This window comes from Meleagris gallopavo, chromosome 15 (assembly GCF_905368555.1).
Source record: "Meleagris gallopavo chromosome 15, MGAL_WU_HG_1.1, whole genome shotgun sequence".
Taxonomy (NCBI): Eukaryota; Metazoa; Chordata; class Aves; order Galliformes; family Phasianidae; genus Meleagris; species Meleagris gallopavo.
In genome coordinates, this window is record NC_139418.1 from 10,093,433 (window position 1) to 10,120,449 (window position 27,017).

Here is a 27,017-nt window from a genome sequence, read left to right on the forward strand (position 1 = left end):
TGTGGCTGCTGAGGGGAATAAACAGGACAAGCACAGAGCAGTTCCTCCTGTGATAAAGCTTCCTGTGGCTTTGGGGATTCACCAGCCAGAGGCTGCGTCTCCATCATCATGGTTAATGATGGACCAGTCCATGAGTTTAATTGGCTTTAGACTCCCTTGATGTGTTTGGCATCCACAACATCCTGGGGCGATGAGTTCCACAAGGCAGTTAGACCTATGGAAAGGGAGGGGGAAAAAAAAAAACAAAATAAAAAAAAAAACAACTTCCTTTTGTTCAAACCTGCTATATGATAATTTCCTCTAGCAAACTTTGATTTGAGTGCTGTAATTTAAAAATCTGTTTTCTCTGGGCACTCCTGACTTTAGACAGTCAAACCCATACCCTCTTTGCAGCCTGACATTTATTTGTGACCTTATGCTGTCTCCATGATACAGCCCTTGACACTAATTGACTGAACACGGATAGAGCTGTAATGTGCAGGTAGACAATAAATAGCTATTTTTCTCCATCTACATTTTTAACACTGAAATTAATCTGCCATTTTCTTGTCCAGCAGCAGTGTCACAAGTGACTTATGTTTTTCTCTCAAATGGTTTGAGGCTTTGAACTCCTCTGAATCATTCAATTTGTTCCTTTGCTAATCTCCTTTTACGAGTAATTTATAATAACTTGAGCTGCAGAGATTTCTGTTGGGTCTCGCCTTTGCTGTGACAGCTGACCTCTTACTGCTGCTTTTTTAATCATTTTTAAAGCTCAACATTTTCCTTTAGTTCTTACCTTAATTTGCTTAGGCGCTTAGAGGAAGGATCTCAGTATTGTCCTATTGGAGGTGAAAGCTTATGATGTCAAGCAGTGCCACTGCTGGTGGAACTCTATTGGGTGGCAAGACAGCACTTCCATCCCCCAAACCTGGCATGAGTCCTCCCTGGTCTGTCCCTTCTCTCTGTCCTTGCATCATTACTCTGGATGAGCTTTGCTCTCTTTGCCTCAAAAATGCAGTGCAGTTTGGGCTGGATGACAGTGTTTGAGCTCCTTCAGCCCTGCTGGGTGTTTTAGTCTGTTTGTGACCCAGTGTTACTGGGATTTGTCCATTTATTGTGGGGAAAAAAGTTATTTTAGCTTTTCTGCTAAATAATGCTATTGTCCTTGGAGGCTCCCTTAGCCCTGTGGTAAACATCCAAACTTGTTTTATTCGTGCCCATGACTTGAAAAAAATTTGCTCATGGTATCTTCAGTGTATTTTTTGGTGTGAGCTGAAGGTTTTGTGTGTTTGAACGTTTTTATATTTTTGCAATTTGTCCAGTACCTTGACTTATCCCTGTCTTACTGCTGGTTGTCCCATTTGATGCAATGCACACCAACTTTTCTGAAGTCTTTTTCCCTATGGAGATGCATGCTCAATGGTTTCTTCAAATGTTCTTCCTGCCTTTTAGGTGTGCTTTTTCCCCAGCTTTTCCTGTAACTGTCTTTGATCAAGTGACTGTGTTTTTAGCAGCTCCTTCTTTTCAAGTTAAACTTAGAGTAGCAGTTTTGCAAAATTTCTTCTTTGTGACTGTTGGTTTTAAGTTTATTACCAGTGGTTCTTTGCATCTTAAAATTCAACCCACCAATGTTCCTGGGTGTTACTTGGGCCATACTGAAGGAATGGCTTTCTGCTTCAGAGGTCACTAATTGCTCTCACTAAGATTCTCATCTTACGTTTAGACATCTTTCCATCCTGTCATTTATTACACGTATATGGGGAGATGGACATCTTCTGTTTGTGCTTGCATCCTGATGTTGCCATCACAGCCTCATTTACCTTCCTTAGATTTGTGGTCATTGCCCAGTTCTGGATGGATGAAGTAACACTAATATTACAATGCCTGGGCACAGGACTTTAATCCTAGGGATTCTGTGGCACTTGATACAGTTAGCTTGGTTGTGCTCTTTGATCAACTCTCTTTAATGTATAGCTCCGCTCCTCCACCTGCCCAGCCTATTCCCATTCCTGTATAATTTGTTGCCACTCATTACCACGTCCTACTGCTTATCTGCCTTCCACCAGATTTCCAAGGTGTAGGTTATGTTAATAGCCCCATCTGAAACCAGGGCACTGCCATTTGCTCATCCCTCTTTCAGACCCTTGGCACTGGGATAGAATTGTGTACGTGGTGTTGTCTCATTCTGTTCTCTCTCTGCATGCCTGAGAGAGATGTTGTCTGCTGGGACTGCAGTCTGCTGTATCCTCCCTGACTGTTCTTGGCAACTCTCCTATCCTTTTATTCAAGGATACAAAATTTTCATGACTTCTCCACTGGAGATTGCATTTCCCCAAACCACATGTCTTGTCAAACTCTTGGCTTTCCTGCAGTATTTAATTTAAAAGACCTCCTTTATGTGCCAGAAGCTTTGATTCATTTTCACTTGGATTTAGTATTTAGGTCTTTACTGCATGATCTCTACCTATTTCAGCCTATTCTCAAGGTACAATTTTCTGACCTCCGCAATGCCTCAATTTTTCTACAGCGCACTGAAGGGAATGCTTCTGAGCTTAGTTCTTGGTCTTCAGCCTGCCAGCCACCAGCTAAATTTTGCCTTCAATTTGTTCTCCCCCTCCATCCTATGTTGGTGGTGACCATGTGGACCACACCATGAGTTTGTCCTCAGCTCACCGGGTAGGGGGCAGTCCAGATGTGAGACCACCCTCTTAGTGTTTAGCAGGGAAGCAACGTTCTGTTGCTCAGCTGCTTCTATTGCAATAGCCTTTCTCCTACTATTCACTGAATTTCCCATCTTCAGAGGGATATTCTTAGCATGACAGAATACTTCTCCCTCTTCCAGCAGTTTTGGAAGGACGCTGAGTTCTCCATAGTGTCCTTGGAAGTGTCACTTCTGCATTTCTGGTTCCAACAAGCCTCCAATTGGGCCACATCTGCTACAAGGCATGGAACTTTTGTCTTTGAGGTCCTTCATAATGTAGCAAGAATGATGTGTGTCCTGTCTGTGGTCAGCCTTTGCACACCTGCACCAAGTCCAGAAGCTCTGCTCCCCAGCCTGGATCCTCTGCTTAACTCTTCTGATACCTTTAAGAGGGACCGCAGGGAATGATTATCTGAAAAGGGTCTTCAGGAACCTTCTATACGGGGCAAGATGGAATAAATTATTTACATGAATAGTTTCATAATCTGATGTGAATTCTTAGACTTTTTTTTCTTCTTTTGGTAAGGTTTTGGTACTTTCTTCAACATTGCTCCATTCAATGGAGTCAGCAAACACCTGATATGAAGGTATAGGAATGTTTTTCATCCTTGGGAAAAACAAAACAAAAACAATCACCCTTTGTCCAGTTGCTCAGAGGCAAGATAAATTCACACTATGAATTCTGGGCAGTTGTGCTGTATCATAGTCTCATCATCCCTCATAAGGTTGTGAAGTACCCCAATACAATGCAAGCATTAGTTCTGAATGCTCTTTGGATGTTAGTGGTTTGCTGTCTACACTATGTTTCAAGCTGGGATGTTATGATTTTGTGAGTACTGCGAAGTATAGAATGAGAATGAAGAAAAACACTGTATTTGCTCTGAAATTACTTTACCCTCCTCAAGTTTTTCTCCTCCCCCAGAACTGACAGTGAGCTGGGGGGAGGGAGAAAATAGTGGGTGCTAACATCATTATAAACACCATTATAGCCATGATGCAATGTGCACCTGTTTAGTTAGGAGAAAATATCATGACATAAATTCCCCAGCTCTCTAACTAAATGAGACTTATTTGTTTATTAATTAAATCTTCAGCCTGAAGATATGCTAATTATCTTAGATGTCAGTCTAATCTCTAGGAGAGCATCTTCAAAAGCATGTGGAAAAAAGCCTGGGGCATGTGGATATGATACCTCTCTATTTCATTTCATGCTTTACCTTGAAAACAAATAATAAATTCTATTTAACTGCTTGCTTTTGTGAGCCTGGGGATGGGATGTAGCTCTTAGATTAGGGTGGAATTTAAACCAGTTAATCAGTCAGAGAAGAGCAGTTAACCAGCCAGAGATTTGCTGTGAGTTATCTCTTGTTTCAACTGGGGCAGTGTTTTTCCAGCCATTTCTTTCAGCTTGATGGATTCCTATGGACCTCTCTAGGGAAGGTGAAATTCCTTCAGAAAGTTCCCCCTGAGTTCTACTGCTATGCAACTGATGGGAACTGCTCGTCTCGTGCTTTCACAAACCCTGCACTGGTATTGTATTGGCTAATGGATTTTAGGCAGAAAGCTGCTGGATAAGACTGCATTGGCAAAACACTTAAACTAGACTGAAAAATCACTGGTGATGTGGAATGCCCTGGACTGCTGCTCTTCTGCACAAACCCAGCACTGCTGAATGGAAACTCCTAGTTTCCAGCCTGACTTTGCCTAGTTGCAGCTTCTAGTCTTTGGATCCTTTATTTCTGTCAGACTGAGGATCCCATTAGCTGTGACAGGCCAGTCAGACTCTCCCTAATTAATCTTGTGATGTGGTTACTAGTGACGACGGGCAGATGAACTTGATGACCCGGGAGCTCTGTGCACTTCTGTGCTCCACGCAGGTAGTGCAGTGTTAATGTGAGAGTGAATCACAGTATATCTGTCCTACATCTTTGGAAGCGGGCTCTGTGGCATCTCCAATATGGCGATTAACAAGGCACAGTGTGTTCCCTAAGTCAGTGCATCAGGCAAAACAGCCCAGGGGGCCAAACAAGGAGGGTAATGAGTGCAAGAATATAGGCTTTAGACATTGATAGTTGAGTGCTACATCTGGTACTGAGTCAATCTGTACCAATGATGGATGGACAGACTTTGTGGGGAGGCAGTAATTTACACAAGTATGGACCTCTGCAGCAGCTGGATGGTGTACCAGGAGGACAAGAAGCAGCAGAAACTGGGCGAATGTAACAGATTCAGAGAAAAGGAAAGGAGAAAGGCACTACAAATACAGTAGACTAACCTTGCTATGAATAGAGACTTATCAAAATGAAGGGAGAATCCCTGAAGAATCAGCTCAGTCTCTGATTCCTGTTTCAGTTCTTCAGTGGGGATGTCTTCCTTTTGGCTCGCACTGTGTGCGAGGTGTAACTAGGTAGGTATGGATGTATTCGTGTGGCAGCTGGTGTGTGACATACTCTGTTCCATGCCCTGTTACCACAGAAGGTGCAAATGCAGTATTTATGTGAACTTGTGCAAGGCCACTGATATGGTCCTGTGCCACATCTTTGTCTCTGAATTGGAGGGTGATGGATTTGAAGGCTGGATTATTCAGTGGATAAAGAATTGGTTGGATGGTCACAGACGGAGGACTGTGGGCAACAGCTCTATGTCCAGGTGGAGTCCTGTCATGAGTTGTGTTCCCCAGGGGTCTGTCTTGGGATCGGAGTTCTTCAACAATTTTATTGATGACAGAGGCGGTAGGATTGAGTGTACTCTGCAGTTTACTGATGACACCAAGCTGAGTGGAGCAGTTAACAAAACAGAAGAAAGGGACACCATCCAAAGGGACTTGAAAAGTGGAACCACGTGAAGCTAATGAGGTCCAACAAGGGAGAGTACAAGGTGTTGCAGCTGGGTCAGAGCAATCCGAGATATATATTTAGGCTGGGAGAGAACTCATTTAGAGCAGTTCTGAGGAGAGGATTTGAGGGGTTTTGAGGGACAAAAATCTGGACATGAGTTTGTGCTTGCAGCCCAGTAGGTCAACAGTGTCTGGGCTGCATCAACAGAGGGGTGGCAGTGGGAAGGGAAAGGATTGTCCCCCTCTGCTCTACCCTTGTGAGACCCCATCTGGAGTGTCTAGGCCTGGGGCCCTCAGCACAAGATGGTGCAGAGCTGTTGAAGTGGGTCCAGAGGAGGCCACAAAGATGCTTGGAGATCTGGAGCACATCTGCTATGAGGGGAGGTTGAAGGAGCTGGACCTGTTTTGTTTGGAGAAGTGAAGGCTCTGGGAGTCATCATTGTGGCATTCTAGTACTTGAGGGAAGTTGATAAGCAGAAGGGAGAACGACTTTTTATGTGGTGAAATACCAGCCTGATCTGGTGTGGAGCAACTCTGCCTGTGGCAGGGTGTTGAAAGTGGATGCTCTTTAAGGTCCCTTCTAATCTAAGCCAATCTATGATTCTATGATTTTTTTGAGATTGTAAACGAAGGGCAAATGCAAGCCCAGCCCTGGAAGGGATCACAGGCTCAGATATTCCAGCAATCCACCAGAAAGACAGTGTTGTTATTGCTCAGGTGTTATTATGGTCAAACACTTGGAATATGGTAGGCTCAGACATTGTACACGGTTTTAGAACACAAGTGAGTACCCATGGAAACTTGGCTCCCTTGTCAGATACTGGCTATGTGAAGTACCTACCAGGCACTGACTGGCAGAAGAGGAGAAAAGGGCTAGGTCGTATTCCAGATGTTCCTAGAAAACCTTGAAATAATATTGGTTTGGGTATTTCCATGGTGTTGTTTCAGCTCTGAGATGCTGTCAGAGTTTGCCACTTGCTGCTCCCAGTAACTAATTTGTTAATCACTGCTGGTGAACATACTACTTTTCAATGCCATCATTAGATGTTTGTTAACCTATCTGCTCCACCACCAGACTGGTGACCTGGTTGCACTGGGATGCTTATTAAGCTGAATATGGGTACACAGGCTAGAGTGTTGTGTGGAACGATGTTATTAAACAAGCAAAAAGCCACAGGTAGTTAAAGGTAATCAGGTAAACCTCAGGGCTTCCCGTGCTGACTGCATTCCTGCTACAGGTATAACAGAACTGCATGTGGATGAGTGCCTATGGGAAAGAATGGTTTATGACAGTACTCAGGGAAAGTGGTTGGGTTAAATGTGTGCTGAGCTGCCGTGAAGGTGAAAGTTGACAAAAGGGCACTAAGGATATTTTTTCCAGTGTTTGGGAGAGTGCTTCAGGTTGCTAAATAAGATAGGAAAAAACAACAGCAAAAGTGAATGGCCCACAAACTATTTAACAAAGTTTGTTTTTTTTTTTTCTCCCTCTCTCTTTGGGCTAAATGTGAAACCAGAGAAGCATGATGTTTAAAAAAAAACCCAAACAAACAAAAAAGAGACAACAGCATAGGTTGTAATGGAGAAAGAAAGATGACTCTCATCCCTCTTCTCTGTCCTCCAGAAGAAAAGCTGAAAAAAAGAACAAGGCTGCCATGGCAATCGGCCATCTCTGCTGGAGGTGTCCTGGAGATGCTAGAGGTGCCCTTTAGCACAACAAATCACCAATTGCTGTGCTGAACATTTATGTTGGGAAGTGTGATCTGTGTATGGGGAAGCCCAGAGGCAATCTGTGCTGGGAGCTGTGGGGTGGGCAGGATCTGGTGTATATCCTGGGCATGGTGTGCCCTTGCTTGCTGGCACTTGGATGGGAGCTTGATGGGATGTCTTGTCAGCCTTTATGCAACTCAGAGCAGGACCAGAGCAAATACTTCACAGAATCACAGAATTGTAGGGGTTGGAAGGGACCTCTAGAGATCATCGAGACCAACCTCCCTGCCAAAGCAGGTTCCCTACACCAGGTCGCACAGGTAGGCGTCCAGGCGAGACTTGAATATCTCCAGAGAAGGAGACTCCACAACCTCCCTGGGCAGCCTGTTCCAGTGCTCCGTCACCTCACCGTGAAGAAGTTCTTACGGACATTCGTGCGAAACTTACTGTGCTGCAGCTTATGTCTGTTTCCCCTCGTCCTGTCTCCACGTACCACTGAAAAGAGACTGGCCTCACCGCTATGGCCGCCACACCTCAGGTATTTATAAACCTGGATCAGGTCCCCTCTCAGCCGTCTTTTCTCAAGGCTAAACAGACCCAGTTCACTTAGCCTTTCTTCATAGGGGAGATGCTCCAGGCCCTTCATCATCTTTGTGGTCTTCCGCTGGACTCTTTCCAAGAGATCCCTGTCTTTTTTGAACTGGGGAACCCAGAACCGGACACAGTACTCCAGATGAGGCCTTACCAGGGCAGAGTAGAGGGGGAGGATCACCTCCCTCGACCTGCTGGACACGCTCTTTTTAATGCACCCTAGAATGCCATTGGCCTTTTTGGCCACGAGGGCACACTGCTGGCTCATGGCCAACCTGTCGTCCACCAGGACGCCCAGGTCCCTCTCTGTCTCTTGAAATACTTGACTCAGCACGAGTAGAACTGCTGATGTCCAGCCAGTAGGTATTGCATAGACAAGTGCAGACAGTTATGGGTGCCAGGAAGATGTTCTACGGCTACTCATTTTAAGGTAGGGTTTTCCACCAAATGCAAATCATAAAAACTTGCAAGTTGTGTGCTCTAACCTAAAATTGGGAAACATAGAATGGAAAGAGATTACGGAAATTCTCATGCAAACATATTTCATTTTCAGTTGTGGCTACGCTTTTAGTGAAAAATTGTTGGTTTTCTGTGGAGCACTTTCCAGCAGTTCCAGTCACAAACCACAGCATCAGATAACGAGTCATGTAAAAACCTCAGGTGGAAAGTCAATAGTGACATATACGCGCAGAAATGCTTTATTCTCAATTACCCTCTGTGCGGCTCTGGAATGGGGGTTTTTCCCACAGCTTTCCCCAGAGAAACAGCTAACACTGTGATGGATCACATGCGTGGATAAAGGTACTTGCCATCAGGCTGGCATTGGGATATGGTGGAGATCTGAGTTTCGTGGTGCAATTAGCTGAGTGGGGTGTGGTGATACTATAATCTAAGAGTAACCAACACCCATGCAGGGCATGTTTTGGCCACCTGCTCTTACTGCACTGATGGGTACTGGTGCTTGGGCCACCACGCCCTGCGGCCAATTCTGACATTATAGTGCCTTTGCCACTAATAAAACATAAATAATAGTTTTGTGGAGATAAAAACAGCGTGTTCTTGTCCCTCCTTGTTCAGGCTGGTGGCAAGGGTTGGTGGATAGCATGGAAGGGCCTTGCTGGAAGGCAGGTTGTTGTCCCATTGTGGCAGCACTTACAGGGTCCAGCTGGCGGCATGAGATGGGGCAGCCTTATTCAAATGGGTCATTTTGCATTGTGTAATCCTTTGTGTGCTGTGCCTGTGGGCTTGCCACTGCTCTTCTCACTGTCCACGGGAAACTAATCTCAGGACAGATTTTTCATCCTCTGTTGAAATTCTGCTGCTTCAGCAGCCCAGTGACAGTCATTGTCTTCTGTTTCCATGTGTGAGTTGAAACCAGACTGAGAAACATTCTACTTTGTTTCTGAACAATGGGACTGTGATTTTTGCATGACAATTCCAGCTTGTAGCTGGTGTGCTGTGCTCTGCTTCTAACCATGGCCCACGACTGGTGCTCAGTGGACGCTAGAAAATACTCACAATGAATCTAGGCAATTATGCAACTCTGCACATGAAGTAAAATTCCTTTCTAACCCCTGCAGGCAATCAGTTTACACCCTGAATGGTGAGATTTTGATTACCCTTATCTAAGCTACAAATACTGTTAATGGCCATGAAATCAGCTAGCTCTGGTAGGGCCCATCAAAGCACAGATCTTGGTGGCCTTCTGAGCTTGCAAGTCCTTTGCAGCTCCATGGGATGTCATAGTATTGTGCTATGGGAAATCCCATCACTATGTAGATGTTATTTGCTGAGGCCCTATAGATCAAAACCTCAACCACCTCTAGCACAGCAGTTTTTAATGGGCAAATACTGCCATGGAAAGCGTTGACATTGGGATCAGCAGGCTGCTTCCTCTGAGTTGGTGGGAAGAGCTTGCTGCTTCGATGCAGAGACTGGTTCCAACATCCTGCTGCCCCAGCTCCACATGGTATTGGTTATAGCTTGGGGAGCAGTTTTGCTCTCCCATTGAGCACGCTTCCCAGGGCAGCTCCATTCTTCTGTGAACAAAAGCTGTCGAGCTGCAGGGAGACTCCTGGTGGGAAGGTGGGACCTTTCCCTGGGCCAGGCTGGGACTGCTGCATGAAACAAGACTGGGTGGTGTGCTGGATGCTCACAGATGCATCTTTCCTTTGATTTTCTGTCCTACATTTCACATCCAGAAAAAGAACATAAGAAAAGATCCAATTTGAGCCAGAATTCCTTGTACCCTTCAGCCTGGCAGGAGGGAGGGGTTGATTAGCTGATAGGTTTTCAAGGCTAGCTGAGATCAATAAGTCTGGTCAGTCCAGTGTGCTGAGCAAATCAGACCACAGATCATACTAGTGATTCCTGTACCAAGCCTGCCTGAGAGATAGCACTGTTGTGACTTGCAGGAGGATCTCTCACACCACTGGGATGAATGCCAGTGGAAGACCAAGGATGAAGAGACTGAAATAGGTGTGACCCAGAGGATAATGTGGCCTTCTGCATCTTAATATACCCACCTGTGAAATGCAAATAATAACAGGGGAACCTTGTAGGGATTCATTAGTGCTTTGAAGATGGCATGCGTTACGTGCTATTCCTGTGATCTTCCAAAGTTAGCCTCGTCCCTGCCTTTTGGATGTGCACCACTCGTGGTTGCTCACTTCCTGATTCACTTCCCCCTCCTCCCCAGCATCTTCAAGCTAAGTCAGCAGTGGCAAAGGCCTGTCCAGAACAGTCAGCACCATGCTGTGGTGGCTCATGGCCTGGGAAAGTGCAAAGGCAAGTCCATGCTCTTGGTTCAAGCTGGGATTTGCTGTGATTGCACTGCAGATGTGGCAAGGAGACCTGCTGTGTGTGTCACCAAAATCTCATGCTGGAGTTTGTGCGACTGACACGTAATGCTGTCTATAATCCGCAGTGTTTTTTGTGGGTTTAGAACTAATCACAGTAAAGAGATTTTGGCATGAAAGGGCATGTGATGACAGGGAAGGTCACGATCCATGGGATGCTGGATCCAGAGGAGGATGCAGTACATGCTGGGTTGAGGCAAAGCGGTTAGATGCTTTCCATGCATTGGGGTGTATAAAACATACTCAAATTAAACTTTTCTACATCCTGTCCTTTTGAAGCAGCAAGTCTTGATAGATTCTTCTTGGAAAAGCTTGCTGCCATACCATGGGCATGTTTCTGAAACTTTTTGCTGCCTCTCTATGCACTGTAGAATGTGCAAGACTTGCTGTGCAACTGAAGTTCTCAGAGGCTGATGAAGTCAGGAAACTCCCATCATTCTTCTGGCTTCCAGCTGTCCTTTGTGAATTGGCAGAGAGGGAATAGCGCCCCACGATGCTCCCATGTTGCTGAGAGTTAACATGACAGCTGTTGCATTTGCAGCAATGCAGCCAGGTGGCGTGCAGAGTCAGCTGTTGGGATGCTGAGTTGAGCTGCATACCCAGCACAAGGGTTGTAAATGAGCAGCCACTTGGGAAGGACACTTCACTGAATCAGAGCGGTGGAGCTTCATTTTGGGCTCAGGTAGTTCATCCTGGCTGAAGGGAGAGGATCATGATGTAACCTTGGGTAATTGTGGTGTTGGTGGGATTTCAGGATGACCAGGACTTGCTTCTGCGGAGGTCTGGGCAAAGCTTGTATGAGACCTGCTGTAGCATTAGGTACAAACGGGAGCTCTGAGGCATTATATTGCAGTCTGGAAACTCAAACACATTTCCATTAGCTTGGGGTTGACTGTCTTGTTGGCTGACCACTTCCTGGGTTTTGACTGTAGAAGTGGGTGCAAACCAAAGAATATCATCTAGTGTCTTAAGTCTTGATCTTGCGTGAGATGTGTGCAGATCTGGTGCCTCCCAAACTGTGCTGAAGAGATGGATGAGACCCATGTCTCTTATGAGGTGGGTGCATAACTGAGTATCTCTGGAGGGGAGGAAGCCATCCTAATGTGGTGATTGACAGCAAAAATATGTCTTCTGAGGCTCTAAGCGAGGCACCTAGGAGCACAGAATGGGGACAGTTGACATGCAGAGATGCAGCCCAAAATGCTGTTCTGGCTTGCACTTTTACATGTGACAGTACAATGCTCTACCCTTGACATCACTAATTGAGAGCTTCAGATGAGCCCAAAGAAGCTACAAGAAACCTTTTGTTCTGAATCTTAAGTGTTAACAGTGCTGAGAGGCTGATTAAAAATGGGAAAGTGTCTTTGGAGTCTTTGGGCTTTGAAATACCTCGCTCTGGAGGTGCAGCTCATACTGCAGTGCTGGGGCTGAGAGCTCTGGACTCTGCTTTGGCTGGAAAGCAAAATATAATCTGCTCTACATTTGGTTTGTTAAATATGCCGAACAGCTATGTCTCTTCTCTTTTAGCCCTGAGGGCTTCTGGCTTGAGAGAGAGATGTAGTGGTGGGCTGGAAAAGAGAAGTTTCAATATTTTAGGGAAATAAGTGTCTAGTGCTGGTGTGGATACAGCCCCTCTGAGAGCGGAAAAGAGATGGTAGGGAGGTAAAAAGCATGCAAATTAGGACAGAAAAGGACAGCTCTGATGGGAATAACATGTAGTTTTATTAAAAATGTTAGTTTCCCTACTCACATTATTTGTCGTTGGACATGAAGTTCATTTCCCTGGAACAGAAGCAGAGCAGTGGGAGCTGGTCTCACAGGGTGTCTGAACAGGTGGGGAGTGGTGATGGAGGAGCAGTGATGGAGCAGGAGCTGCTTGACAAAGAGCTCTGGGACCATTGAGGCTGTGCTGGGGTGAGCTTGGCTGGGGCTCAGCAAGAGGGGGGAGGAGCTCTGGGCCCTGCAGGTGAGCAAGGCTGGTGGCATGCAGGCATGCATTGCATTTCTAGTCTCATCTAAGGACCCAGCAGTGACATTAGGTGAAGTCTTTACTCATTGAGAGCCATGATAGTGGTGCTGAACCCACAGCATTTATTGCAGGGATGTGGGGTTTGCAGAGCAAAAAAAAAAAAAAAGGTTAAGTTTTAGCACTACAAGAGGGACAGTCCCTGGGAGAAATTCCAAACTAGGGAGTGAAACATGGCTTTCTTCTTGTTAGGGCTCAATTTGCCCGTCAGTAGTGGCTTTGGAGATTTCAGCCAAAACACAGTGTTATTCTGAGGTGAGAATGGGGCTGCACAGCTCCCACTCTTGAGCATGGAGCACACCCTCAGAGCTGCTTGGATGGACACTGGCACCCTTCTGGTGAGGAACTACCAAGGCAGAGAATTTAAGTAGTTACGCTGCCAAGAAGCTTTCCCTCAACTAAAACATCCCCAGGTGATACATAACCCTACTGGGTTTCCATCTCACAAGAGTTTGTCTAAATTTCATGTTGCTCAGCCTTTTTTCCTCTCTTGTGTTTTCCCAGTTGCTCCTCCGTGATTATTTTTATACCATTTCCCATTTTTTTTTTTTTTTTCTAACTGGGGATAACGGACCTAGTGAGAGCTGATCTACCTGGTATGGCATCATTTATAAACTCTTTACTTTTCTTCCAGAATTGAAGCTAAGAAATGAACAAAAGTGTTTTTGCAGCATCTCTTTTTCCCAGCTGCTTTCCTCGATGGCTCAGCACTCTTCAGCTTTAAATCAAGATTACCGAGATGCCATAGCAAATCTGTTGCTAAAACATCAGGATCTTCTCTACTACAGCACATCTGATCCCGCAATGCAAAATCACAAGGAAATTAATGGGCTGACTAGATTCCAGTGCAGGATTGAGATTGTATTGGGTAAATCCATCAATAAAGGTAATGAAGTACATAATGCAAGGTTTGTTTAATGTACTCTCACTGTCATGCCTCTTTATTCTGCTTGGGCTGCTTCTTGCAATTCAAGTACACCAGAGCAAATTGTTTAAACTCTATGGGTTTGTAGAATTCTCCATGTCCCCTTACATCATGTTTTGTACTACTGGTTTGTTTTCAGGTGGTTGTAATTGGGAAGAAAATCTCTTTTTTTAAAAATTTTATTCTGGTTTTGGGACTTCTGATGTTGGTGTGGATTTGAATGGTGGACAGGGTGCAGGGGGTGGGAGGATGGAATGAGAGGCAGCAATCATGGAGTTGTTCCAGGGTCAGGATCTGGATCTCTTCTGCCTTCCTTGACTGCTTCCATCTTCCTTGTGCTGCCAGGGCCGGGATTTACTCTTGCTTGGTCAGTCCAACTGTGTCTGGTACATAGGGTACTTCCTTCTGGATCAGGGTGGTCAGCCAGTTGTCTTAAACCAACATACTGTTTTACTTCTTTAGAAGAATAGAGCTTTTAGTGGAAAGATGATCTTAAAAACAAAACCTGTCTAAAGATGCGCCTTCTCTACCACTCTGTGGCTGATTCATGGGAAGACACCTCAGTAACCAAGAATGCCCTTTGTTTTTGTTCTCCAAATAGGATTCTATGCACTTTTAAACTACCATATCCTTGTTGGCTTTTTCCATTGTAATTCTTTTTCAATTTCTCCCAAGAATTTACTGAGACGTACCATATAAGGCGAGTAGTCTTTTCTTCCCTTTGTCCTCCCCTCTAATTCCATGCCTGAATATGCTTACAGAAACCATGCCATGATTCAAGTCAACACATAGCTCTTTAGGTCTTCCATTAACCATCTGTATGACCTCAGGCAGTTTTCTTTTCCGAATTCACTGCTGTGAATCTGCATGTGATCTAATTTTTTGATTTGAAAAGAAACGTTAAGGATGACCACACACCAAATTAGGTCTTTCTAGTCACTTGGCATTGGCTTCAATTTTAAACACTAGCAAATATTCTGATTTGGGAAATGTGGCAGCAATTTATTATGAGGATTTATACTTGAGCTGAGCTGTGTTGGTGCCTCTGGCCAAATGCATATATCATGCAAAAGTGTGGGTTTTTTAAAATTTTTTCCTTCTTCAGATGGCGCTGACCTGCCTCTCCTGTGCAGCCTCTGCCTGCTTGCCCATGCTCAAGACTCTTGTGGCTCTGATCTGCTGGGCTGCCATTTATCCGCATCCTTCAAACCTTGTAAATGACTTTTCTCTCACATTTTATTTGCTTTTTCTAGATAACAATACACCTGGCTCCTTCCCCCGTATTCACGTTCTGAAACTTTGATGTCATCTTTATTTTCTTTTCATGTATCTACTGAGAAACTCTGTCCTATGGAACAGTCACCTTCATTTTTCATCATTTCTTTGGGAGAGGCCTAAGCAGGGCTGATTGGTCTCCCAAGTCCAGGTGGGCTGAGAAAAGGTCTTTCACCAAGAACACTGCTCTTTATTCTGAAGATAACTGGGAGAGACTGGGAAGGGATGAGGATTCTGCAATAAGGTTTTTCTACATGACCTGTAAGAGCAAATTTGAAATCTTTCAACAGGACCTCAAGCAAGTTTTTCAAGCTTGTCTGAATGCTTACTATTTAGGTTCAAACAGGATTGCTTTAATATAAACTGTCCACCTTCCAGAGGTCTTGACTGACCCAGTCTTTCCAGTGTCTACTGAGACAAAATAACTAAAACAAAATAAGCTGAAAGGATTTTGAGATATGAAATGGTATTTATGGTATGCCAGAGTGATACCTCTGTCTCCCAAATCATTCTAAATATGGGAAGAATTCCCCTGTCTATGTGTAAGGGAAAATGAAACGACCCGTTTGTAATTTTCTTACCTTGACAAAATGCAGGGAGTGACTCAAATATGTCCCATCCTTATGGAAATTAATTGTGTTAATGGGATGATTAGAATTTAAAGCTATTGTCATCAGACTGGTTTTTGTGGCTAATAATGGTTCTTGGGAAGATTATGTCATAATGAAGGCGGAGAACCTGGTCATCTATATATATGTGATCTGACCTGAGCCTTTTCTTTGGGTCTCATTGAGCAATGCGCTAATAGAGGCAACGTAGGCGAACAGCTGCCACCCTCACCATGAAAATAGAAGGTGCTTCGGTGGTCCTTGCTCTGGCTTTTTTCTGCTTCTTCTCAGGTCAGTAACCTCTGATGCTCTCTGTGCTGGAATCTGGGACTGGAACAGCGCTTAAAGACAGTGAAATAGAGGATTAGAGAGGCAGTACTATTTAAAACGAGCAGTGATGTAACCAGAAGACCATTTTTTTTTTTTTACTGTACTACTCATGAGACTGATTTTAACACATTTTTCTGTAATGTTTTTTTTTTCTTTTGCATGTGACAATGGTGAATTTCCTCCATATTCAAGTGCAACTATCTATCTATCTATATTTAGTGGAGTTAACAGTTAAAAAAAATCCTGAAACTAAACCTCCCAACTGCTTATGTAGAAGAATAAAAACTTCCAGCCAGACTGAATTTTTGCATAAAAGTCTAATTTTGAACAAAAATATACTACACCTTCTGGTGTGTTCAGAAAAATGGGAATTTCTAGTCAATTTTCTTGTTAGTAAATGCATTTTCATATGGCTGCAATAGGGAAACTTGAGCAGGAGCTCAGATTTGATGCAATAGTCTTTCACTTTACTGTTTATGCTGAAAAAGATCTAATGGAGGATTTCTCGATAGTTCCATGTGATGCCACAGATGATGCAAGAGAAAAGGATGAAACATGTATTATACATGCTCTAAATGGCTTAGTAGAAAGGAACAGATATCAGCCACTCATCTACTGAGTCATTAATTCTGTAATTTATATGAAGTACTGCAAATGGAATGGGTCTTGAAAAGGAATTTGAAGCTTTGGACAAACAACGATATTATGGGCTGGCTTTGGTATCCCCATTTAAGGTGAAGATGAAAGCCAGTATTTGGATGAGGTTGATACGACTACCACTGCAGTAGGAGTAGAAAAATAAACAGTTATTAACGCAACCTTGAAATTGGGATTTTAAGACTGACAAAAGTGACACATTAAAGGAGGACACAAAGATGCAAACAAGAAAAAACTGTGATTTTTGCATTTGAATGACAAAAAGCAGCAGTGTTCCAGAAAGTCTCTAATGCTTAGTCCTTTCTGTCAATGTACAATAATGTATTGGATTAGCTTTTATCTAGAGGTATTTGGGTGGATTAGGAAACTGCATCAAATATTTTAATTAAATACTTTTGATTTAAAACTTCCTTTCAAAGACTTTGTATGGTTTCATTGTTGTTTATTTTCTGCTGCAGATGTTGCCAGCCAAGCTTCAATTAAGGCGAGTCCAACCTTTTCTATTCTGTCTTTCCTTTTATATTGCCAACTACGCTGCTTAATGCATGCTCTAAGCAAAGTCATACAGACAAACAGTACTGAAAGATCATCGTGCTTTTCCTGTGGCTGAAAGAGAAGAGTTATTTTCTGTGTTTAGCGACAGTCAGCAATGGCTCTAGCTGTGTGTTTGGTGTGTGATGCTGAACAAACATCCGAACTGCTCTGGAATGAGGTTAGAAATGACGTGAGCTGTATTGCTAGTGATATTTCAAAAATGTGTTTCTGATCCAGCAGAAACCCCCATTTCTGGTAACTTCTGAGTTTGGTAATTATAATAATTAAGCCAAGTCCTTTGAGACTCAGAAAAATGATTTGATTCAATGGCTGAGAAGTCAGCATCATTCGTGTTTTAATCAAATAAGCTTCTCTCTCCTTAGTAAAGACCCTTTTGGAAAACATGGTAGCCAAAAATAACAAATGCTTCATTAATTCTCTAGCCCACATTCCCACTTCCCCTGCAGAAGAGGCAATTGGCTGATGCAGCGTTAGACATTATTGCTGCCATCCCTGAGGAGTGTGCTTTTGTGGTTCATCCCTTGCACCCAAATCACTCCTCAGTTACTGCACTCTGGCCAATTGCTTTCACATCCTGCTGGCACTTCTAGGGCTGTATGCTATATTCAAGAGCATAATATAGAGTCCTCCCCTGCAGCGGGTAGCAATTTGCAGCTGTATGCAAATTAAGTGCATATTCCTTTTCTCATGAATAATGGCCTTTGCAATGAGTTTTGAACTTTCTTCTTGCCTTGGGAGCCACGAGCAGAGCTCTGAGTGCAGCAAGGGAGATGGGGGGGGGAGGAGGAGGGGAAAATGTGACAGCCCCAACCCCCAGACAATCAAATGCGAATGAACTGTTTGCAGGACCTTGATGGCCTCCGAGAGAGCCCTCCGTTGACCGTCCTCCTCCGTGCATTTCAGAATGAGTGCATGAAAATCTGGTCCCTCCTTCGCAGTGGGAAGTTCTCCTGTCACACCAACAGGCAGCCCATCAGAGGACCCGATGGCAGGAGGGACCTCAACAAGTGCCTGATGTGCCAGCGGCTGCTGTGAGTATTGGCCCCTTGGAGCCCTGGGCCAGCCAGAGCAGTTTGCAGTTGTCCAGCAAACCAGTGGACCCAGCAGTGTTTTGTTTCTCTAAAGGATGTTGAATAGGTCGGGAACAACTGGATGCTAGGCAGTGAGAAATGATGGCAAAATGCCACCAGTGAGGTGATGCTGAATACCCTGAGCATGTCTCATGGGGCTGGAGTCCTGGTCTGTCCCACTGCATTGCACAACAAGGAGGTGGGGTTGGCAGGGCTGCTTTTAATCACCAGTTATTTTGGCTTTACGTCTGAGCACTGCGCGCCACTTTGTTGCTCACACCTCCCTTTCTTGTAGGGAAAGATACTCCAGAAACAAAGGGAGTGGTGAAGAAGCAAACAGGAACGTGAACTCTGGAGAGGTGAGGTGAAACATCGCCACTCAGCTGGCCAGCAGCAGGGTGATGCTATGGGGTGGCCCCTCTGCTTTCTGGCCTGTTCCCTGCCTGCAGTGTGGGGAACGCCAGCTTAGCCAATGTGCACAGGTCTGGTGATGCTCAGGGCAGAGCAGCTGGAGCAGCAGCAAGCTTTGTGCCATCTGCCAGAGTAAAAGAAACCTAAACTCTGTTCACCCAGTCTCTATCAGGCAATTACTGACACAGCACCTATGGTTTGGCCAGAGCATAGGCTAAGGAAGGTGCCTCCTGTTTATAAAGCACATGGTTGGCATCTGGCAAGTAATTAGCGATGGCGCATGAGAGCTCTGACTAGGGCAGGGTGTGGGACAGGCTGGATCTAATTGTGCCCTGTTTATCTTGTTGATGCACATGGCTGGTTTCTTTCACCCACAGCTGTCTCTCTAGACAACATACCTTTATGGAGTGGGACTTGTCTTTTCCAGTCTTGGGTTTTCATTCAGAATTGGAATGAGCTGGTTTCCATCAGATAGCATTGGCTGTCATGATTTATTCTTTTACACCTCCTGGCAAAGCAGGATAACTTTCTGGCTCTGCTGTGTCCAGGCAATTTAAATGATTTATAAATCATAGCTGTTCTAAGGAAATCATTTTTAAACATCTGACTTGCCTACATGTGATCCTAAAGGCAGGAGTGTTCCAGAGTGTCAGGCAGAGACCTACCTTGGACTTCATTGTTCAGCCACTCGTTCAGTGTGGCTTTTGGCCAGGAATGCTCTGGACTTGACTTTTCCCTACCTGCAGAGCTGGGATAAGCTATCAAACCATCTCCCGTGAGGGGAGAGAAAAAAAGCCTTAAACGTGCTGAATAAAGGAGTCTTAAGACTCAGTATACCATGGGTGGTGCTGAGGTCCCAGACCTGTTTTTAGGTCTTGAAGGTCATAGGAAAACTGCTCAGAAGAGACAGAAATGCTTAAGGTTTTACTGCAAAAGTTTTGTGATGTTAACACAATGTCATGTTGGGCAGAAGGTACAAATGCCCCCTTCTATCCCTGCATACCTGGAAGCTTGAGGTATGAAAGGGTTTTTTGTTGCCTGCAGTCTCTTTGCTGCCCTCTGCTTTTTAAGATTCTGGGTAGTGTGCTCCCTCAGCAGTTTGAGAAACCAACATCTTCATGCAAAATTAAACAAGAAAGTGTTGCTTTTTTACTTAGAGTAGAATCTAAGTTCTTCAGGCAGGCTCTTGTGTGCCTCCTCTATTAGAAATAAAACTCCCCTGGATCGGAAGATAAATGTGCTCAGCTAAGAACAGATTTATTTGCTTTACGTTGCGTGCTATGGTTTAAGAAAAACACACCAGGCAAACAATTTATGGCTTGCCACTGAGTTATGCCTGAAGGAAACACAACTGTTAGAGATGTAATTGATTGGGCGGTGACGCTGTGTGGATTCATGGGAGATGCATCTTGGTCAGCATATCTGTGTGAAACCACATTTCTGGTGCTGCTGCAGGACGAGTGCCGGGAGTTCCGGGATCTGTTCAAGAATGGGAAGCTTTCCTGCACGAGAGAGAATGATCCCGTCCGGGATTCCTCGGGGAAGCAGCACAGCAACAAGTGCATCATGTGTGCGGAGAAGTTGTGAGTAGAGGAAACCAGTGTTTGTCATTGAGAGTGGTAATGGGGCCGGGGTGGGCTCCTACAGCAATGTTCTCTTCACTTTCTCATCCTTCTTCACTTTCAGCAAAAGGGAGAATGAGCAGAAGGCAACTTCAACCAGAGGGAAACAAAAGGTGAGATTAAAGTATTGGGTCAATATACAAGTCTATAGGATTCTTACCCAGTATTACCACGCTGAGTTTCTTTGTCACTTTGGAGATCCACGTGGCTTTCCCTGTCTGTTTCTCATTGATGCCCTTTCATGCCCTGAGTGAATAGTTTGTTTGAATGCTGTGGTCTATTCCACTGACTGCAGTGACACGGGGACAAACCCCATCACAATAAGAAGCTGAGCAGAACTGCCCTGACATCTGCCATGAGGGTGGAGAAGGCACTGCTGCTGAGACCGCTAATGAGGTTGAAAAGAAAATCTGGGTGAAAAGCTTTAAATGTGAGCTCTGAGATGCTCAAAAGTTCATTATGTCGTGGGAGGAGAGTTCAGTCCTGTGCTGTCCCTAGAGTGGCTCGGTTTCAGCTTTCCCTGATTGGAAACCTCACTCTCATGACGCAGCCACTGTGACCTCGTGCACTGATACTTCTCTGGTGAGAGCAATTCAGCAATGGGGGGAAAAAAAAAAAAAAAGCACTAAGTAAATCTTGCCATTTCTGTCTTGCTAGGAATTGGTATGGTCCCCTTAAGCCTCATTCTTGGGGATAATCCTGTTTCAGTGCTTTTCCTAATAACAGTGGCACAAAAAAAAAATGGAAGCGTTAATGAAACTTGCTGATGGCAAGGCTGGGAGGGAGGATCAGCAGATCACTCAGGACTAATTGGATAGCACTGAGGCCTGGAGTAATAGAAACAAGATAAAATGTAATAACAGAGAGTGCAAGATCACACAGGCAGTGATTAACGAGAATTCCTGCTCATCAATTAGAAATGACAAAGGATAAGAAAGCTCTGCATTTATTAGTGGGTCACGGATGCGGCAGGCCTGCGAAGGAGGCAAACACATCTCAGCAAGGTTTGTGCAGCAGAGGTCGGGCTGACAGCAAATCTCCAGAAATACTGCTTTAGAAGGAGAGGGTTTGAGAGATAGTGTTAGGGAGAAGCAGTTTTGCCACAGCAGATCTGGGGTTCACCTGGGATTTGGCTCATTGCCTCACTGTGTCCCTCCTTCAGCCAGCCAGTGTGGCACTGGGAAGGTGTGGGTAAGAAGTAATGGTTAAGTTATGATGGTTATGGTTAAGATCTGGTTATGCACCTCCTGTATCTGCTATTTGGAGTTGGTTATTGCAGGGCCTCAAGTAGCTGACCTAAAAGTGGGGACTTTGAAGCATGTTTGCATTGTGCTGTCATGCTTTAGATGTTGCTGCTTGGTCCTCAAAGTGCTGTTGGTTGTGGGGGGATTTCTTGCTTCCTATGTGAATTTTTCTGAGCGGCAACTTCAGAAACAGCTGTAAGGGTGTATTAAAGGCAGTGGGAGAAGTGGGAGGGACCCCATTACCTTATCAGGCACATCACTGGCATGCTCTGGATAGTCCCACGTGGAGCATGGCAATTAGAGCATGGCAGAGAGCTCCTAACACGTGCCACGCAGGCAGAGGCATTCGTCGCTCTTCTGACTCACTCTGTTTGCAGCCATGTGGCTGTGCCACACACCCTCTTCTATCTCTCACACGCGGGCTCTCCTGTGGTGTGTTTGGGAAATCTGAAGTTCAGAGAGATGTGCGTGCCCTAACTGCTGCTCCTGCCGTAGGATGACTGCAGTGAGTACCGTTCCCAGTTTGAGGCTGGTGGGCGGCTGTCCTGCACACGGGAGAACGACCCCGTCCGGGATTCCTCTGGCAAGCAGCACACCAACAAGTGCCTCATGTGTGCCGAGAAGCTGTGAGTACAGTTCCTGGCAACAGCAAAGAGGAAAAGCTCACGCTGCAAAACTGCAGCTTCTGCCTGTGTGGCTGCGCCTGGGCGAGTCCTGAATCCCAGCGGCCCCCCAGGAGCTGCTCCTGCAGTAGGGCCGTGGCTATTGCCCCTCTTCCCACCCTCCCCCTTAACCCCACAGGGAGCAGAGGAGAAGCAGGGTTGATAGAGAGCAGCCCTTTCCTTGGGGCAGCTCCCAAGGGGTTTCCCACGCGTGTACTTTGCCTTCCAGATGCTCTCTCTCTACTCCCATAGAGCATATGCAGAAGCAGCCCTGATATGAAAGCAGCCACCTGGAGCCGGGATGTAGCGTACAGTGGGAATGGTGAGGAGAAGGGAAAAGGCTTAGGGGTGGGAATTAGGTGCAGGGCCACCAGGGATGGGGAGGCTGGTGCCTAATGACATGATGCTGGCTTGCAGGGCAGCCCCAGGCCATAGTGCTCCTTTCTTTCTCCTCTCCCCTTTTTCCAGCAAAAAAGAAGCTCAAAGAGGAGGTCAGTCTGGAACTGCCCAGCGCAACAAACAGTCTGCTGCAGAGTGTGCAAACCAGGTGAGACTGAGCGCAGATCATCAGCAGGCTTGAGGAAAGGGGGTCAGTGGGTCTGGGGACCCTGATGGTCAAGGGTTTCCTGTGGTCCTGGTGCTTGAGGTGCAGGACCCTGCTGGTGATGACAGAGAGGCAGCTTGCATTGCAAGCCCTGCTAATTAATGGGATGAGTTTGTGTATGAGCATGCATAGTGGGCAGTTTTGGACTCCTCTATGGGGCAAGCATCAGAGCTGCTTCTTCATAAAGAGCCCCACGGTTCCTAGGGTCTAAGGAGATGAGAAGGAGGGACAGGAGCTGCTTTAATTCACTGCTTCACTGCCTGGTTGTAAAACACAATCCTGTCCATTTTCCAGAAGAGCTGCAGTGGCTCAGGGTTACAGCAGGGTATGAATGAGAGACGGCCATTCTCCACAAACAGAGGGTGAGTACAGCAGCACTGGGATCCCAGCCTGGCCCTGCAAGTCCTGGAGTCTTGACACTGAGAAGAAACACATAGAATAGGGCATATATACAACCCTCTTTCCTTTTCAAAGGTATTCTTGCTTCCCCTGCACACAAAGCAGTGGTGACTGTTGTGTTCAAAATCCCTCCCTAGTCTTGCCTCCTGAATTCTGCCTCCTGGCAGGGGCGCACACCTGTCCTGTTGCCTGGCCCAGTGCATCTGCTGACCTGAGGCAGTGCTGTGTGCACCATATGCTGTCTGGGCACTGAGCAACCCCTCTGGGATTTTAGGGCTGCAAGACTCTGGCAGGGCTCAGTTGCTGTGTTGTCTAAGCCTTGAGGAACTCTCTTAATCTTCCTGCTTTTTGCTGGTGCAGCCCATTCATCTGCCCCCAGCCAGCACTGCCAGCAGTGCAAAGATCTCCGTAGCAGCAATGGCTGTGGCATATTCAGGGACCAGGTTTCTGGTTGCTGACCACCCCTGAAGACTCAAAGGTCCTGTTGCAGGAAGTGCCTCCATCCCATGGCAAGCCAAATGCCCTGTTGAAAAACAAGGTGCCAAATAATGGCAATACACCTTAGTGCAGTTTAATTCCACCCTGGGGTGATGATGTGGCTAAGTGCATCTGCACACCTGTGGCGGTGCCATGACATCTGTGCTTTCTCTCCCTGCCAGCCCACAAGGAAACTTGGCTCAGGACTGCAGCCCAGCACCTGGCCGCCAGGGACAGAGAGGAGGCACCAACACCTACCAGCCGGTATGCCCAGCTCCCACGGGTCAGGCACAGCCTTTCCCAGCAGCTGCCCCAGTTTCTGTTGTCAATATCTAGCCTCACAATGGGACCTGTATCCTTGGAGGGGTTTAAGTGGGTGGCAGAGTCTACACCCTGATGCTGTCCCCTGGCATCAAAAAGGAGTGAGGCTGGATGTGTCCAAATGGGAGTCTCTGAAGCCAGTGCTGCTGCTGGAGTTGGCTCATTGTAGAAGTCAGGTATGGGAGAACATCCTCCAGGAGGTGATGGTGATGGCCCTTTTTGAATGCTGAGATGTTGGGTCAAAGACCATGGCCAGAGCAGGGTGCTGGGGCTGACTGGAGGGCTGACAAGAGGAGGGGAGAGGGAGTAGTGGGGGAGGGCACACTGAGCAATAGATAACGACTGTATGTGGAATCATGTGGGAAGGAGAAGAGGGTGTATGCTCTCTCCATCTCCACAAGAAGAAAATTTGTTATTTTTAACAAAGCTAAAGTAGAAATTATGAAACTAATAGGAGAAAATAAGTTACTATAAAAAGGATGACTAACCTGTGGATCTTGCTGTCACAGGGTGTTGCCAAGAGCTACGATGATTAAAAAAAATGACTTGCCACTTATAGTCCATACAGCAATTTAGGTACCATTTTGGAAGGGATAGGAAATGCCTTTCTGTGGGGCTGGAGGGACCTGACTGCAGACTGCCTTAACTCTCTCTGAAGTCTCTGTCACTGACTGCTCCTAGAAAAATGATATTAGAATAGAAAAACCTGGGAGGCGGTTCAGGTAGGGCAGTTTTAATGCATTCCAGAGGAAGCATTAGACATAATAATGCCAGTCTGCTTCAGGGCTTAGTGGTATTTCCTGATAGCTCCGGTGAAGGAGTGGATGCTGATCAGCCTGACTCACGAGGGGTGATTCAGAGAGCAAACTGGCCCCTCTCCTCATTCCAGGGCCACCCGTGAGCTCTGTCCCAGGGAGATGCTGTCCTGAAGGAGAGGCAGCAGTCACTCTGAGGACTGTGGGGGACTGCTGGTGTGGCGGTGGTTGCACACGTGTGGGTCACACCATGGGCAGCGATGTCTGGTGTGTGGGAAGGCATCTGGCAGGGAACTGCAAAGGTCAGCACTGTGTGTCTTCATGTCATCGTTAATTACCCAGATGAGGGAGGAAGCAGCACATTAATGAAATTAGCAAGTGATGTTTAAACAGAGGGTGTTACTGCAGCACCCTGTGCCGCTGAACCCCCCACGTTGCCCAGCTGGGAAACCTTTCTTCTCCACGGTGCTTTCAACCCCATAGTGCTGCTGACCCCAGCAAAGCGATGAGCCATTGCTTTGTGCTGAATGCTGTTTCTCCCGGTGGGACAGGAGGCAAAATGTCCTGCCTGCAGCTCTTCTCCGATTGCACCATTTGCAGTCATTGCAACACCTTTTATAGGACCTGGAGAAGGGGATGGGAACACAAAATTCACTCCTTTTTGTCTCTGCATCTTTTTTTTTTTTTTTTTTTTTTTCCAGCCTTTGGTGCCCACCTTCAGCAGAGGTGGGCAGTGAGGCTGAAGAAGAGAGAGGGCTGTAGGATCTCCGACCTCTGCTGTCTGAAACTCGCCATGACTCTGCAGGCATCTGTGCCAGTGTGCTTGCAGGGTGACAATCTAATCATGAGGAGTCTTGTTCCTCCTTCTAGCTGTGCCACGTCTGCTTTGTAGGAAAATCGATGCCTAGATGCTCCTGCTGTCATGCTCGAGAAGAAACAAGAGGGCACGCTTAATTAGAGCTATTCATACATGTTTGCATCTCTTCATTCCGTGGGTGTCAAGTCGTGCTGCGTGTCGGGCTGCCCTTGGGCGGCTGGACTTGATTGTTGAGGTTTTCCCTTCATTTCTGCCAAGTGTCTTGCAGAAGCAACAGGCATGAAAGCCCTGATAAAGGACTAGGGACAGGTAGCAGACGTTTCTTGTATTCTTGTGGATTTGCAAGGAGAAGTAAATGTGCCCTGGACTGAGATGTCAGGGTGGATCAGATGAGTGGGTCTGTGCCTGGAAGTGGGGTCAGGGTGGCTTTGTCCCCAGATCGTGGCTGGTTGGCCCAGCAGGAGTTGTTATCTCTTTGCTGAAGGTGTGATGGATGTGCTGCAGGGCAGAGGGGCTCAGGGCAGTGCCTGGTTTGTGAGCCCTTTAAGTTGTGTGTAGGAGGGTCTTGCAAGAGAACCAGCACCAAATGTGATTTCTTTCTCTCTTCAGCTGGACTGTGATCGAATTCTGCACGGGGTAAAGGGTGGAAGGATTTTCTGCAGCGAATCCTCACAACCCGTCTGTGGCACTGATGGGAAAACATACAAAAATGAATGTGACTTGTGTTCAGCTGCCATGTGAGTAGGCGGAGAGATTTCAGTAATACAGGGCCATCCACCGTTCCCGAGTGTCTTTTGCAGCACAGTGTTTGTTTTGATATATCATGACTCACTATCAAGTGTGTCCTTGGTGCCTCGCTGTTAAGCAAACATAGATCAAATGTCTGAGATTAATCTGATGACAGCTAATTAAGATACACAACTTTCCAGAGTCCCTTATTCCCTTTCTGCCCAATCATAGGATTGTTTGGGGAGTAATAAATGCCATCAAACTGGAAGTAGTATTAAAGCTTCAAGGAGCCCACAGAGGACCACCGTGATGATGTCAGAGAGTTGTGGCACTGGAAGTGAATAAGCAATGTCTTGTCCTCCCTTTGCAGGAGAGCATCAGTTTACATCACGGTAAACTATCGAGGTGAATGCCGAAAGACTGTCCCTGAAATGGTAAGTGCCTCCCTGCTATGGCATCCTGTTTTTTGTTCTGGGCGTGTGCTGGAGTCCCAGCCTGGATCCTGTATCTATGGTGGGATCATCAGAGCCCTGTTAGCAGGGTGCATGTAGTCTACATGTGTAAGCACACTTCAGACTCAGATTTAAGTCATTTTGAGACATAATTTCCATGTTTTATCCAGACTGTATGGTAGGAGAGTGACATGTCTGGGAAAACACGTGGCTTTTCTCCTGGGATTTTGGTGAGGCCAAAAAAGACTGCAATTGTATAAATCATAAGGACCTATTTTCCCGAATGATATCCAGGGATTTGGTTGGGAAGGAAATATATTCCCTAAGTGGCATTCTTTTGGGAAAGGTCTTGAATCTTGTGTGATTCTCCTATAGTAGATGAGTCAAAGATTTGTCAGTGGTG

General features: G+C 45.9%; 1 protein-coding gene across 2 annotated transcripts in view; it reads left to right on the forward strand.

The window, feature by feature from the left end:
- Positions 1-27,017, forward strand: part of LOC146543337 (serine protease inhibitor Kazal-type 5-like) — a 73,006-nt gene that overhangs the window by 42,722 nt on the left and 3,267 nt on the right. The window contains exons 1-12 of one of the 2 annotated variants that reach the window (XM_085236549.1): positions 12,165-13,587; positions 16,955-16,980; positions 17,898-18,082; positions 18,417-18,480; positions 19,988-20,115; positions 20,219-20,267; positions 21,894-22,024; positions 22,529-22,607; positions 22,959-23,026; positions 23,723-23,804; positions 26,043-26,170; positions 26,533-26,596. In XM_085236549.1, coding sequence (XP_085092675.1) covers positions 13,401-13,587; positions 16,955-16,980; positions 17,898-18,082; positions 18,417-18,480; positions 19,988-20,115; positions 20,219-20,267; positions 21,894-22,024; positions 22,529-22,607; positions 22,959-23,026; positions 23,723-23,804; positions 26,043-26,170; positions 26,533-26,596 — 1,191 coding nt within the window. In that variant the 5' untranslated portion in view covers positions 12,165-13,400. Of the gene's footprint in view, positions 1-12,164; positions 13,588-16,954; positions 16,981-17,897; positions 18,083-18,416; positions 18,481-19,987; positions 20,116-20,218; positions 20,268-21,893; positions 22,025-22,528; positions 22,608-22,958; positions 23,027-23,722; positions 23,805-26,042; positions 26,171-26,532; positions 26,597-27,017 lie in introns of those variants that run through there. The other variant, XM_085236550.1, reaches the window with a different exon arrangement.